This window comes from Phialemonium atrogriseum (assembly GCF_030411735.1).
Source record: "Phialemonium atrogriseum strain 8032-3 unplaced genomic scaffold QBC33scaffold_19, whole genome shotgun sequence".
Classification (NCBI taxonomy): Eukaryota; Fungi; Ascomycota; class Sordariomycetes; order Cephalothecales; family Cephalothecaceae; genus Phialemonium; species Phialemonium atrogriseum.
The window spans coordinates 496285-510122 of record NW_026848156.1 but is presented as its reverse complement, the minus strand read 5'-3'; the positions used below and the strand labels follow the sequence as shown (position 1 = coordinate 510122).

Sequence of the window (13838 nt, the reverse complement as noted above, 5' to 3'; positions counted from 1 at the left end):
AGAACACCCCTGTCGGGGGGGAGGGGGGACAAGGTCAGCCTCAATTTTTATTTTATTTTTTACATACCACTATATGAATCACCGTACAACCCCTGCCGTCGACTGGGCGATTTCCCCCCCCGAGCCGGAGTCCCCAAGAGGACGTGGCGGCGAACCGATCTCGGATGGCCCGGGGCAAAAGCAGACGCGGGGGTTAGGAGGTGGGAGGTGTTTGGCTGTGGGGGGGCAAACATGGACTAGCTTCATCAACATCCCGGGATGGACAGACGGACGAGGTGGTGGTTGCCCTTCTCATGTCGGACAAGTCCGAGGTCGCAGCCGCGTTTAGTTTGTTGTACCTGGCGGTGCGAGACATGGATGGGGTGTTCGCGTCATCAACAAGGAGTTTTGCCCGGGGTGGCTCGAACAGACACAGACAGACAGACGGATTAGGAAACACCGAAAAGAATTCGGCAAGGCTCTGCGGTTCGTTGGTCAGTCACTCATCGGCTTGTCAGGTACCGGTATTAGTTCTTCAGATCGGCGCAAAAAAAAGCAAGAAAAAGTAAAACCAGTCTGATTTTGATAAGTCTAGTTATTCCGTGCCAGGCGGCTGGGTGGTTAATCCAAAATCGAACCGCCTTGGAGGGCCAAAACGCCCAAATCGCCCCCAAATGAGAACTCCTTGCAATCTATGTACTTGGTTTAGCCCCCTGACCCTCACCGATGATAGGTGATCTAAAGGAAGAAAGCTCGAATTAAAGATCCTAGGGGGGTATTTGTTATAAAGCAATCAATACAGAATTTGTGTGTGCCTCCTATCGTATTCCAGGGGGGAATTGTGTGGTTTCCCTTTGTGTATAGGTTGAGCGGTTGGCGGGCCCATGTGTAGATAGCGTCACACCGCGGTATGGCCGGCGGGGCCTGCGCTGGACCCGAAGCCCGTGGCTCCAGCTAAGATTGTTTGTTTCCTGGGCTGACATGGCGCACGACGCCGGGTCATACACTTCCAGTGGTCATTTCGCACCCGCCCTGAATATCCCCAGTGTATACCAGTGGCGCCCAGACTCTCCAGTGGAGTATCCCTAGGTGAGCCATGCGTGTAGCCATATCCTCGACGCCGCCGTCGTCCCGGGGCTCCCGGACGGAACCGTTGCTGTCGAGCACGTCGCGTCCGCGGCGGCCCTTGTCTCGCCCAGAATCCCAAGTGCGTCCGGGTGCGTTGATTCGGCCTCCAGTGGCATGCGAGAATAGTCCAACGCCGGAAAGGTTCTTGTACTCTTTCACGCGAGTCGCCAGTTCCGACAACAAGCGTTTGTGGAAAGACTCCTCAACCTCTCTAAACGCGTCCCCCTCCAAATTGCCCAGCTTCCTCTTGAGGTGCTCCTCGAACTCGGAAGAGGTGATGTGTGGCACGTTGACGTAGCGCAGAATCTGAAGGGCCATGGCTTGAGACAGTCCATGCCATCGCTGAGCAGGACGCGGGGCTGGCGGGGCGGTGTGGAGGAGGGCGAGCAGGGAAGTGTAGAGACCACGCGTCCTCGGGCTCGGCTCGACTGAATCCCCAGTCGGCAGCCCGAAGAGGCATCCTGAATTCCGGGGAGATGGGTTTGTCGACCCACTATCACTCCAGACAAAACTCGACGGCCTCGAGGTCTGAGCGGCGGCACCGTGGTCGAATTCCCCGAAACTGCCGTCGAGACTGGTTTCGTCCATAACGTAGGCCGGAATTGACGGGACAATGACTGGGAATCTCGCCATCGCCTCGAGTTCCTCGTATTGGCGCATGCAGATTTCGAGGCAGATGCTGTCGTGCATGTCGGATCGCAGCTTCATGAAGCGGTCCTCGTCGAAGAGAAAGGTGTTTGGGAGGGTGTTTTGCTGGGCACCGGAGCTGGAACTCTCAACCGGAGTGGACGGGAGGACGAGTTTTGAGAGGGCACCAAAGAAAACAGCCGTCTCGCCGAACGACAGGGAGCAAACAAGAGGACGATCTAAACTTTCCTGCGCGGCAGTGTCCTGTGCCCTCTGGTACCATGCCCTTGCCGCATCGATGCTGATCCTGCCGCCTTGGACCTTTTTGATGAAGAACCTCTGCTCAAAGTGCACGGTATCCTCGATCAGGACAGGGCGCAGGGATCGGATCTGGTGGTTCGCGACGTCTAACTTCATTGCCTCCAAAATGCTCAGAAGCGTACGCATTCCCTTGACGAGCTCGGCAATGTCGTTATTGCGGTTGCCCCTGCTTAGTTCGTTGTACATCTCGTCAACCCACTCGTCCCGCATCGGGGCACAGTGGCGCTTCAAAATGGCCGAGAGCCACGAGGCCAGTTTCTCCAGGTCGGCAACGCCCCTATTGAACTGCTGCATCAAAAGCTCGACATTCAGGCCCTCGTCCAGGACTTCGCGATCCTTCTGTGGCACGAGTGTCTGGATTATCTCCCTGACGGACTTCAGCAACAGGGGCAGACACCACTCTCCATTGTGCCCAAAATGGTCCCTGAACGCCTCTGGATCAAGAACAAACAGTTGGAGCTGCTCTGACAGCGCTCTCCAAAACTGGTTTGCCTTTTCTTGCTTTCTCCGCCCTTTTTCGCCGTCAAAGTTGGGACGGAAATGGAGCTCGGGGTCATAGTTGATATCATGGCGTAGTTTTGGGTTGTGGATGATCTTGTTCACGTCCAGCTCGCTCAAGGTCGCCTTTGTGACAGGGGGTTCTAGCTTTTGAGGCCGCGACTGACGACGATCTGTGCTTGAAGAGGAGGACTTGGTCCGGGACAGTGTTTGAAAGGATTCCAGCCGGCCGAGTGTGGGAGGAGCGGTAACCGGAGCAGGAGTCGGCGTATTAGTCGAGAGGCGCCGGGGGGCAAGTGGTTGTTGGCTCTGGCCGGGGAGGATGGTCTGGCGTTCAGGCTCAGGGGGTGAGGTTCTCGTCTCGACAGCCGCCTCTGCTGTTAGGGTTTCGTTTTCGATCGACTTGTTTCTTGTATGGGCGGAGAAGTGTCCGCTCTCAATGCCACCGCCACCGCCATGCCTTTGCTCGCTCATTCTGGCTCCAAGTGTTCCGCAGTCCAGCTGGTACTATTTCGATTTAAATCCGGTTCAATTGAGCAGGCGCGTGTAACGGGTGTGGTGGGTAGAAGTTGGCTATTGGTTCAGGAGAGAAAATCAGTCCACTATATCTTCGTTTGGAGGGAGGAACACAGACGAAGCCGCGGATATGGGTGCAATTGGGCGGCACGATCTGGCCGCAGGACTCCTTGTGTGACGGATAGCTGCATCAGAGGGAGGGGGTAACAAGGTATCGGTGTTCCGTCTTGTGGCTCGGAAGACCAAGTAGGTACATATCGAGGAGGAACGGGAAGGCCGAGTGCCTTGTGTAATCCGGACTCTGGCATGGATGGGGGAGTGGAAAGAGACAGACGTACCAAGAAAGCACTCGAGAGCAATGGGCCGCCCAAGGTTGAAGGAATGGATGGCTGCAGAGAGCCGAGAGAGACAGAGAGGGGGAGAGAGGCAGAGAGGCAGAGAGAGAAGAGAGAGCCGGGCAAAGAGCAAGCAAGTGGCGATCGAAGGAGTGTGAAGCAAAGGATCGGGAGACGAGGGTGTCACGACGAAACAAAGGAGAAACCCATGGAGTAAGTGCAGAGGTGAAAGGTGAATGGACGCAGCAGTCAACAGTATCTGGAGAGCAAGTACGACTGGACTTGACAAAAAAGACACGAGAGTCTAGGACCTCGGAAGAGAGCGACAGGGTTCGATCAAAGAGGAAACGAAGAGGAATATTAGTTACAGCTGGGTAGGTATTACATTGGCTAGGAATGAGGGCGGGAAAGGGGACGAGACGACAGCACTTGCAGCAAGAAATTCGGGATCAATGCGCCTTCTCCCGAGAACGGACCTCTTGAGTACCTGGACCCTGGGGCGGGAAAGAAGAAACTCGACCCTCTCCGTTCCAAGACGAAAGGGCAGCGATCCCTGCGACCGGCTAGAATGTAGGTACCGAACTATTTTGTCGCATGCGCGCTCTCACTCGCCAAGGGGAGGTATGCAGTATCCATAGTTGGAGTAGTGCACCACAGGTTATTAGCCACTGATGAGACTCAGCTGTCAGGGCTGACGCAGTTCCTCAGAGTGGCTATTGATCTGATATATGAGCGCATGCAGGTACTAGATACCTTGGCCGGATGGTACCTTCGGCTGCCCCTCGCATCTGCTGTGGTTCCGCTTCTCGGCAGCTCTCGGCCACTTTTCCCCATCATGATTCAGAATCTAATGTGTTTGTATGCGGGTTAATTTTGGGGTGGATGGGGCGCATGTCAGGAGGCGACCAAGTGCTAGGATAAAGCAGTGGCCAGAGACTAAAAGCAACCCCTCGACCTAGTCGCCTGTAGACTGCGAATCAGGCTTCGGATCGGCTTGGGGGACGACATGAGTCGGTTTATACCTCCTATTTTTTTCCCTGTTCGGCAGGCGCGATATGTGTGCGCGGTGGCGACCCATTAGTGCAACTCCTCGCCTCGTATTTTCTCTCCCGAAAGGGAGGAGCCCAGAGCTGGAGGTGTGCAGCATGCAGAGGATGCATAGGATGCATTGTGTGTTCCAATTGCAGCAGTATGTACCTTAGGGTGTCCCAAGGAGTAATAATACTGCGGTAGCGTATCGCTTTGGTTTGATTAGGTGCATTGCAGTGGTCTCTGTGGGTGGTATTATTACCTGGCGGGTCCTGCAGCGAGTGTGCTGCAGCCCATTTGGAATGAAAGTCGAAAATCTTAGGTTCCATCCATGGATTGCACCCAAGTAGTACAAGGTACCTCCTAAGGCGGTTCTCTCCAAGTACCATGGTACATCTCCTGACTCGAACAGATAAAGTGGCAACTGCCCGGCAAGAGCGAGCGCGCCAGTTTGGGCGAGAGCTAGGCGAGGGAGCTGAGCCAAAAAGAAGGTGGTGCCGTTCCATTGGGACCGGCAGTCCTTGTCCGTTTGGTAAGGAAGGAGTGGGAATGGGGATGGTGGCTCCACACAGATTGTGCACGCCACGACTCTAAGCTGCTTAGTGTAGCCAACTGTTGATGGGGAATTAAATGACTGCAGACGGTCTCCCCATTCGCCTGACTCAATTTTCTTCCTCGAGTCTCCACGACTCCGACCGCCCTTTGATATCCCTTTCGATGAGGCAGACGTAGACGCTACGCCTACTCAATGACTCTCGCCGCCCATGTCCCTCGTCCCAGTTCCCAGTTGCTATTTTCCATTTTCCGCTTCCCCTTCTCATCCTTGCCGGGATTCCCTGACTACGACTAGGGAGGGCTGCAATCGGATCCGCATCCCGGCAAAGCCATGTGGCCGGCCCCAAGCCAAGGGGTGGGCAATTACGGCAAAACAGCGACTTTCCAAATCATTACGCCCCGTGACTAGCTAGGTAGGATGGTGTGCCAGGTGTCTCTTTTTCCCTTCTTTCTCTTCCTAATCGCACGATAGGGGTCTGTACGCTGCCTCCAACAAATTACAATATATTGCTCCAGACCCTGATCCAGCAGGTAGCCGGATTCGTGTCTTTCAATGTTTGCTGTCCCCCTTGCCACCCTCTTCGTGCGCTTTGCCTCCCTGCAGGTTCTCTGTATCACCTTGTCATTGATGGTGCGGCCGTCTCGGCTTGCCGATTCAACCGCCGTTCTTCGCGTAACCCGGTTAGGCCGGGTGTTCCGCGTGTTGTTGAGAGCAAACGGGCCTGTCCCTCTATTGGAACGACGTTGGGCTCCAGGTCATGTTTCGATGCGTGACTATTCTGCCATCATCCTGGCCTCAACTCTCCTGCTACGCCATCACTGATTCAACATCCGGTCTCTTGGAAAATATGTTGGGACGCTGGGGTTGCAACGCGATGGAGCGTCATCGTGCATCGTTACAAACCTATGAAAACCCTGCTCCAGGTTGCTTCGCTTGTCCCTGTTTCAAGCTTTTTATATAACACAGTGGTAGGTGAACCAGACATCGCAGCACAGCACAACACATCATATCAAGCACGGCAGCTGTTGCTCCCTGCTCGATCGCGGCCCTACGAATTTCCCCCCTTCTTGGAGCCGGATGACTTCTACCTTACACCTGGCCGCTCGAGTGTGCCCGGCCAAATCAACCGTCGCATGATGATATCTCACTCGTCAACGCCCACCATCCCTTGAGGCCCTGTATTCCTTGAGCACTTGTCACACCAGCTTAAGAGCCGTGTCGCCTTGGTCGAGATCTGTCAACCAGGGCTTGCTGTGGACTAGCCTCCACAGTAGGTTGCCAAACTTCACCTTCGCCTCTGAAGGCGACAGAAGGACTTGGATAGGAAAATAAGGCAGGTCCCATTTGGATTGCATCTTCCGGGTTATACGTGGCCCCTCTCATCCGCAGTTGCCACGCCACATGGACGAGTATACGTGGAAGCTCCGTGTCGACTGTCTTGCTGATTCTCATGTACGCATGTCCACGCGTTTCTTTTGCTGTTCGCCACGAAAAGCATACCACTTTCTCCGGAGTCTCGTATGGAGGCGGCCGGTGTACGTCAAGGTATCCCAAATCAGTAAGTCCTTGCACCGGACTAGAACTTGACGTTCTTGCAGGAAGTAACTACGGAGCTTCCTGGAGCGAGAGGCTCGCCACAGCTATTCTAGGCAAAGAACGGTTGGGCTATCGTAGCCACCATCCATACCAACCAGGCACGGAGTGGGCTCTATATATTCGTCTAGTCTCTTCAGGACATCGGGTCTGCGGCCAGCAGATAAGGAGCGAATGGATGTCTTTTGCGTATTAATTCCGGGCCGGCGCTGCATATTGCTCAAACCTATGTCCTTAATCCCAAACGCTGTGGGATCGCGGTAACTAGACTAGAAAGTTCGATGCACTTCCATGCAGGTTGCACGGGAGACAGTGCGCGCATTGAGCGGGTGCCCAAGAAGGAGCCAGTTAGAAGGCAGGAGTTTCCAAAAACGCAATGTTCTCGAAGCACTGGTAGGACATCAAATGCCCCGAAAAGTGGCCCAATTGATACCATTTATGGTGCCTAATCGAGTATCCCGATGCGCAACTTTCCACAGCACAAGGACCAACTGCACAGCCTCTTCCGTGGCAGACAATATCTCAAGTACCACACTGTTAGGGACATGTGGATGTTTGTCCTGCCAAGTTGCGGCGGCATGTATAGCAGCGTATACCAGGGCGCAAGCTGTTCTCTGGCGCATAACGTTTGTGCTAGATTGCCTCAATAGATCGGACGAACTCCCGACACATAACGCTGGAAGATCTACAGCACTTAACAGGACCTGCTAAGACGCTGTCGCCTGTCAGTGTTGCCGTTGCCCATCACCGTTGCCCATTGCTGTCAACTGCCTTTACCCCAGCCAAAAAAAAAAGAAGAAGAAAAACTTCGGCCCGCTAGCACCTAAACTGCACAGATCCCCTGCCGAAATACTGCATTGTAGAGAAGGGAAACACAGGCGTTGGTTGTACTGTACCAGGCTAGGTCCCCCAGCCTTCCGGAGGAAAGGTGGTCGGACAATCCGGAAAAACATATTTTCCACATCGCTCAGGCGGGCGGGAAGTGGGGGCGACTTAGGCCGTGTGCCCGGCGCACGGCCCGTCCGTGTTTGAAGAGCCTCCAGAAATCAGGTAGATCCGAGCAGCCGGGAAAGGTTACCTAGGCACCTACCTCGTTTGATAAACCTCAATCCCTTGATTTGGTCCCGCGGTAGATCTCTCAATAGCGGTGCCTTATATTCTCACGAGACTCACGAGATCAACATTGTCCGCAACACCGAATACCACGACCTCGCTATACTCTCAGCTCTATCCTCGTCTCCGACCAGAAACATCCGCCCAAGATGGAGCCTCGTGCTCGAGCTGGCAAAAATGTCGGCAAGATGAACTTCAACTACAACGAGCGTGCGTTTTGGAGCCCCCATCGCCACCAACCAGCAGCCTGTCCTGCCCCTCCTCTTCCCCTCCGCTAATCCATCCCCACCACAGTTGCCCAGCTCCTCTACGGCCACGGCGACGCCAAGAACCCGCTGCCGGACACGGTACGGGTGCTGGACGAGATCACGACCGACTTCATCCAGGGGGTGTCGTTCGAGGCGACGCGGGCGGCGCAGCACGCGGGGCGGCAGAAGCTCAAGTTCGAGGACTTTGAGTTCGCGATGCGCAAGAACTCGCTCTACATGGGCAAGGTGCAGGAGGTGTTTGAGAAGAAGCGCGAGATCGAGCGCGCGCGCAACATCATCAACGACGAGGACCAGATCCTGCGCGACGCGAACCGCGCCGAGAAGGTGGCCCTCCGGAGCGAGAGGCGCGCCGCGAAGACGGCCCAGGCCAGGCAGGAGGAGGAGCTGGGCGAGGCTGACGACGATGCCGATGCCGAGGCTGAGACCCTTGGGACGAAGAGGAGGTGACCTTGCAGGGGGGAGGTGTACGGGTTGCTACTGAGACGGACGGGGCGATGGCGGAGTCCCTGGGAAGAAGAACCATGGTCTTCTTTTTTGGTTGTTTGTATTTTACATCATTATGGCTTTGGTGGCTTCGTGCATGGCGCAGGCGTTGGCCGGTCTACATTCCCAATCTGGTGGGAGTTGGAGAAGGTATGATTACCATGCCTGCCTAGGAATGCATTTACGGATAGCAACCGGTTGCCTCATTCAATCCTTCCTCATGGTCTCGATTGATCAAGACCAGGCCTGGATAACGGAACCCGTCTTTGCGATGGCACCAGGACTGGGCTTGGTCGCGTGATTGTTTTTAGACAGGCGGCCGAAACAGGCACCGGGTGTGAATGCCGCCCCGACCCGACCCATGATCTGGGACATGTAAGCGCCTGCAAGTGTGTACAATTCAATGCATGAGTGTCCGGTAGCCAACATGGGTAGGTACAGAAAGTCCTGTTGACTGCCCCGCACCACCAACCCCGTCAGATGTTGGTTTTGGTCATTTTAGGCGGGAAAATACCTCCGCTGTATTCGAGATCGACTACAAAGATGGCTATGATGCCCCGATTATCAGCCAGCAATAGTAGCATTACAATTCCTCCGGCCTCCTAGTCCCAGTGATGGAAGACAAACGCCGCTATCCTAGAATTCCTGCGGACGAATATCCAACATTGGCGACGTGCAAGCGGTGATCGACAGTTCCAAGCTTCATCCAAAGGATAGATGACCAATTAAGTTTTTAGTGTGAGGGGAAATGCCAGGCAAACGCAGCGTTGAAAAGCACAGGTGGGGGAAAATGGAGCAACACAGGCCTCTAACCTGGTACGCAGTAAAGATCCTAGACTACCCCAGCTCCACCCCCAGGATGCGATATCGGGTTGATGACATTCAAAGTTGTCCTATTGACGCCGCTGAACAGCGAACCCAGGCTCCACTTCCCTCCGACCAGGGGCCAGAACCGCTCGTCATCAAGCCCGAGTGGTTCGTCAAGATCCCGGGGGCCGGGCGATGGGGTTGTAATAGTTGTCATCGCTTTCCTTTTCGCCCTCCGAGTTTTCTGGTCATTCTTGAGTCTCCACTCGCTCGGAAATCGGCGCTTGGGAACCCAGTATCACCCCTCTCGCGCTCCCTCTAAGGCTGAGTATCTGTTGACCTCGTCACACCGTCCTCTCACATCACGGCGGGCTGGCTTCTTTCTCCCAAACTCGCTCGTTCCTAGTTTGATCAAGTCACCTGTTATGCGAATTTCAGTGTTTGATATTGCATTCGCCACATCTTGACCCAGCCCTGACTTATTCTCCCCTTTGGCAAGGAATGGACTCCTAGTCGTCATCTGTATCTGGAAGTTAGTCAAATTGAACTCTCAGTCATAGAATTATTCGAATCCCATCATGACCCCCTCCTCTGAAGCTCCCCAAACTCGCCATGCAAAGAAATGGCTCGACGACGACGACGGCGACAGCGACAGCGAAGGTGATGAGATCATTGACCTCCTATCCACTCCAGAGCCGTTGAAACGAGATGCAGCGGGGAAGAGACTCCTGGACCCGGACGCATTCCGGTCATTAACCGCCAGCCCGGCATCCGCGAACGGGGGGGTGCCACCGGCCCACCTCCGCGGCCCTTCCCCGCGCCGCCGAACTCAGACATGGAAGTCCAAGGCCTCAAATATGTGGGCGATGTTTTGGGAGCAGAACAGGGGCGTGGTGCTTGTCGCTCTGTCGCAGATGTTCGGGTCTCTCATGAATCTGGCTGCAAGGTTGCTGGAACTCGAGGGCGAAGGGATGCACCCCTTTCAGATCCTCTTCGCTCGCATGGGCTTGACCACACTCATCTCTTGCATCTACATGTACAAGGTCAAGGTGCCACATTTTCCGTTTGGGCCGAGGGAAGTGAGGGGGCTGTTGATTGCGAGAGGGATGACAGGCTTTTTCGGGATATATGGGATGTGGTACTCGATGATGTATCTTCCCCTTGCCGAAGCAACGGTGATCAGTTTCCTCGCTCCCAGCGTCGCGGGCTATGTCTGCCACGTCCTGATCCATGACCCTTTCACCCGGAAGGAGCAGATAGCGTCTGTCCTGGCGCTTGTTGGCGTCGTCTTCATCGCCCGGCCCACCTCCCTGTTCTCATCGTCGGCTGCAGCTGAGGGCGCGCAAACAGCCGCAGGCATCAATGCCACCGCCGCCGCCACCAATGTGACTGGGCCAGCCCCACACATGGGCGGAGAAGCAACGCCGGCCCAGCGCCTCACGGCCATCGGGGTCGCCCTTGTTGGTGTCCTGGGGGCGTCCGGGGCGTTTACGACCATCCGGTGGATCGGGAAACGGGCGCACCCGCTCATCTCGGTCAATTACTTCTCGACATGGTGCACCCTAGTTAGCACCGTTGTGCTTCTTCTCGCTCCGGTTCTCAACATAGGTCAGCCGGCCATCCACTTTGCCCTGCCAACTTCGTTGCGACAGTGGCTGTTGCTCCTCTTCCTGGGTTCGTGCGGCATGATAATGCAGTTCCTGCTGACGTCGGGCCTGGCGGGGGAGAGGTCCAACAGAGCGACCGCAATGGTGTACACCCAGATGCTGTTTGCGGCGGGATTTGACAAGTGGATATTTGGCCATGAGATGGGGGTTGTGAGCCTGATAGGATGCGGGTTTATAATTGGGAGCGCACTTTGGGTTGCTCTCACGAAGAAAGAAAAGGATACCAACCGGTCCAGTGCCGATGTCGAGACGGGGGCCGCTATAGAAGGAGAACCCATGTTGAGACACAACAACAGAGGAGAACAGGATGGGGAAGCAGATGAAATAGCATTAGAGCTGGTTAGATAGAGCCATGCCTCAGCACCCAGAGAGGTACAGGAACAAGGTAGGGGATCACATCCTCTTTAGCATTCTTTGTGATACCCAACATATTATTCTCAAAATAACAGTCAAAATAACAGACAGGAAGAGGATCATATAGTAAGGCAGGCACCAGACCGGTATGTGATGGGATATTCCATTTTAATTCAGGGAGGCAAGTCCGCGGGTATGTACCTTGGCACACGATCAGTTGGTCCAAGCTTCCATTGTGCCAAACTTACATTACATAAGCTTCAAGTCCCAAATTTATTTTCCCTGTGAGCTCTCGCACCCACCACCAGCCTTGCCTTACCTACCTCTCGGATCCATAATCTCAGCGTCGCCTATCTTCGACTCGACTACCAAGCAACAATACCGACTGCTACAACGGCGCGCACCTTTCGACAGTCAAAATGGTACAGATTAGTGAGGTCAAAGGAAATAATCGCGACAACCGCACGGCGGCGCATACCCATATCCGGGGCCTTGGTCTGAATGTCCATGGCTTCGCCGAGAAGCAAGCCGGTGGGTTTGTCGGCCAGACAACGGCTAGAGAGGTATGCATTTACATTTGATTACATTTGTTGCTTCGCAAAATTCCTGCAAGAGCCAAGCTCACCTTCGCTTCTCAATCTAGGCATGTGGCGTCGTGGTCGACCTGATCAAGGCCCACAAGATGGCCGGTCGCGGCGTCTTGCTTGCCGGCGGTCCTGGCACGGGCAAGACAGCACTTGCGTTGGCAATTAGCCAAGAGTTGGGCACCAAGATTCCATTCTGCCCCATCACCGGCAGCGAAATCTACTCGACCGAGGTGAAGAAGACGGAGGTGCTGATGGAGAACTTCCGGAGAGCCATTGGCCTGAAGGTTCGAGAAACAAAAGAGGTCTACGAGGGCGAGGTGACGGAGCTCACGCCAGAGGAGGCGGAGAACCCATTGGGAGGCTACGGCAAGACCGTCAGCACCCTGCTTGTTGGCCTGAAGAGCGCCAAGGGCCAGAAGAAGCTCCGGCTGGATCCCAGCATATATGAGGCCATCCAGAAGGAGAGGGTCACCGTTGGCGACGTTGTCTACATCGAGGCCAATACCGGCGCGTGCAAACGCGTCGGGCGATCTGATGCTTACGCGACCGAGTTCGACCTTGAGGCGGAGGAGTACGTACCCATCCCGAAGGGAGACGTGCACAAGAAGAAGGAGATTGTCCAAGACGTCACCCTGCACGATCTTGACGTTGCGAACTCGCGGCCGCAAGGTGGCCAAGACATCATGTCGATGATGGGCCAGCTGATGAAGCCCAAGATGACCGAAATCACCGACAAGCTCCGTTCCGAAATCAACAAGGTCGTCAGCAAGTACATCGACCAAGGAGTTGCCGAGTTGGTCCCGGGAGTCCTGTTCATTGATGAGGTATGGAATCTCTTACACTTCCATGCTGTTCCGTTCCGTTCCCCGGCTTACAGGATTAGGCGCAAATGCTCGACATTGAATGCTTTACCTATCTGAACAGGGCGCTGGAATCGCAGATTTCACCCATTGTTGTGCTTGCTTCCAACCGAGGCATGGCTACTATTCGCGGCACAGAGGATCTCATTGCCGCCCACGGCGTCCCCCCGGACTTCTTGGCCCGACTGCTGATTATCCCCACCACTCCCTACGATGCAGATGAAATCAAGAGGATCGTGCGTATCCGCGCAACGGTCGAGGGCGTTTCTATCACAGACGCTGCCATTGATAAGATTTCAGCGCATGGAGTGCGGATCAGCCTCAGATACTGTCTTCAGCTGTTGACACCGTCGAGGTAAGTAGAGCAAGTGTGCCACAGAGGAGAAAGGCTATGCTAACAACCACAAAGCATCCTTGCCCGAGTCAATGGCCGGAGCCAAATTGATGTGCAAGACGTTGCCGAGTGTGAGGATCTCTTCCTCGATGCTCGTCGTAGTGCCGATGTACTCAGCAGCGAGCTGGGGCGGGGCTTCATCTCATGAGCCACGTATCATTAGCCACGGGCGTCGGCACCGGAAGACGTGTCACATATCTATTTTTTGCTCTCTTGCCTTTCCTTTTTTTCCCCCTCATCTGCGCGCATGCTAGATTATTAAGGAACGGATCGGTCAGGAAAAGCCTGGGAGGCTGGAGTCAAAGTGTCTTGTTAGTGTTTTTTTTGTTCCATAATTCGGAAGTTGGTTGGAATGGGTCCCAACGGCTCCTAATCAACGGTTCCATAACCTTCGGGAAGCCGTTCGTCAAGCATGCTCAGGCTGCCAGGCTGCTGCTCTGCAAATACCCCTGAGCAAGATAAACATGTAAGATCACGTGTACCTGCAAATTCCGATTTCTGGGCCAAATTTGGTTGACATAGTCTTTGTTCAGCTTCACATTCCAATGTGGCAATTATGCGCATTCCTCCAACCATTGTCATGGCTGGGAGAGGTTGGACTAAAAGCCGTATAGTTAGCTTGTGTACATGTCATTTGCCTGGAAATGCCCTGCGAACGGAAATTGCCATGCAAACGCGGACAAAGAAGTCGTGGCTGCAACAGCTTAGACCCCCCGGTACAT

General features: G+C 54.7%; 4 protein-coding genes across 4 annotated transcripts; 3 read left to right on the top strand and 1 right to left on the bottom strand.

Moving 5' to 3' along the window:
- Positions 1 to 978: 978 nt before the first annotated feature.
- On the bottom strand, positions 979 to 3027 carry QBC33DRAFT_455369 (T-complex 11; the record flags this gene model as incomplete). Its single annotated transcript, XM_060424767.1, has 3 exons — positions 979 to 1669; positions 1715 to 2745; positions 2806 to 3027. The coding sequence occupies 3 exons, from the start codon at positions 3025 to 3027 to the stop codon at positions 979 to 981; spliced, it is 1944 nt and encodes a 647-aa protein (XP_060281744.1).
- Positions 3028 to 5737: 2710 nt separating this feature from the next.
- QBC33DRAFT_544585 (uncharacterized protein) lies at positions 5738 to 6471 on the top strand. The gene has a single exon (XM_060428468.1). The coding sequence runs from the start codon at positions 5895 to 5897 to the stop codon at positions 6159 to 6161; it is 267 nt and encodes an 88-aa protein (XP_060281743.1). The 5' UTR covers positions 5738 to 5894; the 3' UTR covers positions 6162 to 6471.
- Positions 6472 to 7543: 1072 nt separating this feature from the next.
- QBC33DRAFT_544578 (transcription initiation factor IID, 18kD subunit-domain-containing protein) lies at positions 7544 to 8698 on the top strand. Its single transcript, XM_060428467.1, has 2 exons — positions 7544 to 7905; positions 7990 to 8698. The coding sequence occupies exons 1-2, from the start codon at positions 7845 to 7847 to the stop codon at positions 8409 to 8411; spliced, it is 483 nt and encodes a 160-aa protein (XP_060281742.1). The 5' UTR covers positions 7544 to 7844; the 3' UTR covers positions 8412 to 8698.
- A 1134-nt stretch (positions 8699 to 9832) lies between these two features.
- Positions 9833 to 13264, top strand: QBC33DRAFT_579645 (putative AAA family ATPase pontin; the record flags this gene model as incomplete). The annotated part of the gene is made up of 5 exons (XM_060431155.1): positions 9833 to 11260; positions 11620 to 11838; positions 11919 to 12686; positions 12746 to 13062; positions 13132 to 13264. The coding sequence occupies 5 exons, from the start codon at positions 9833 to 9835 to the stop codon at positions 13262 to 13264; spliced, it is 2865 nt and encodes a 954-aa protein (XP_060281741.1).
- Between the last annotated feature and the right edge of the window lie 574 nt (positions 13265 to 13838).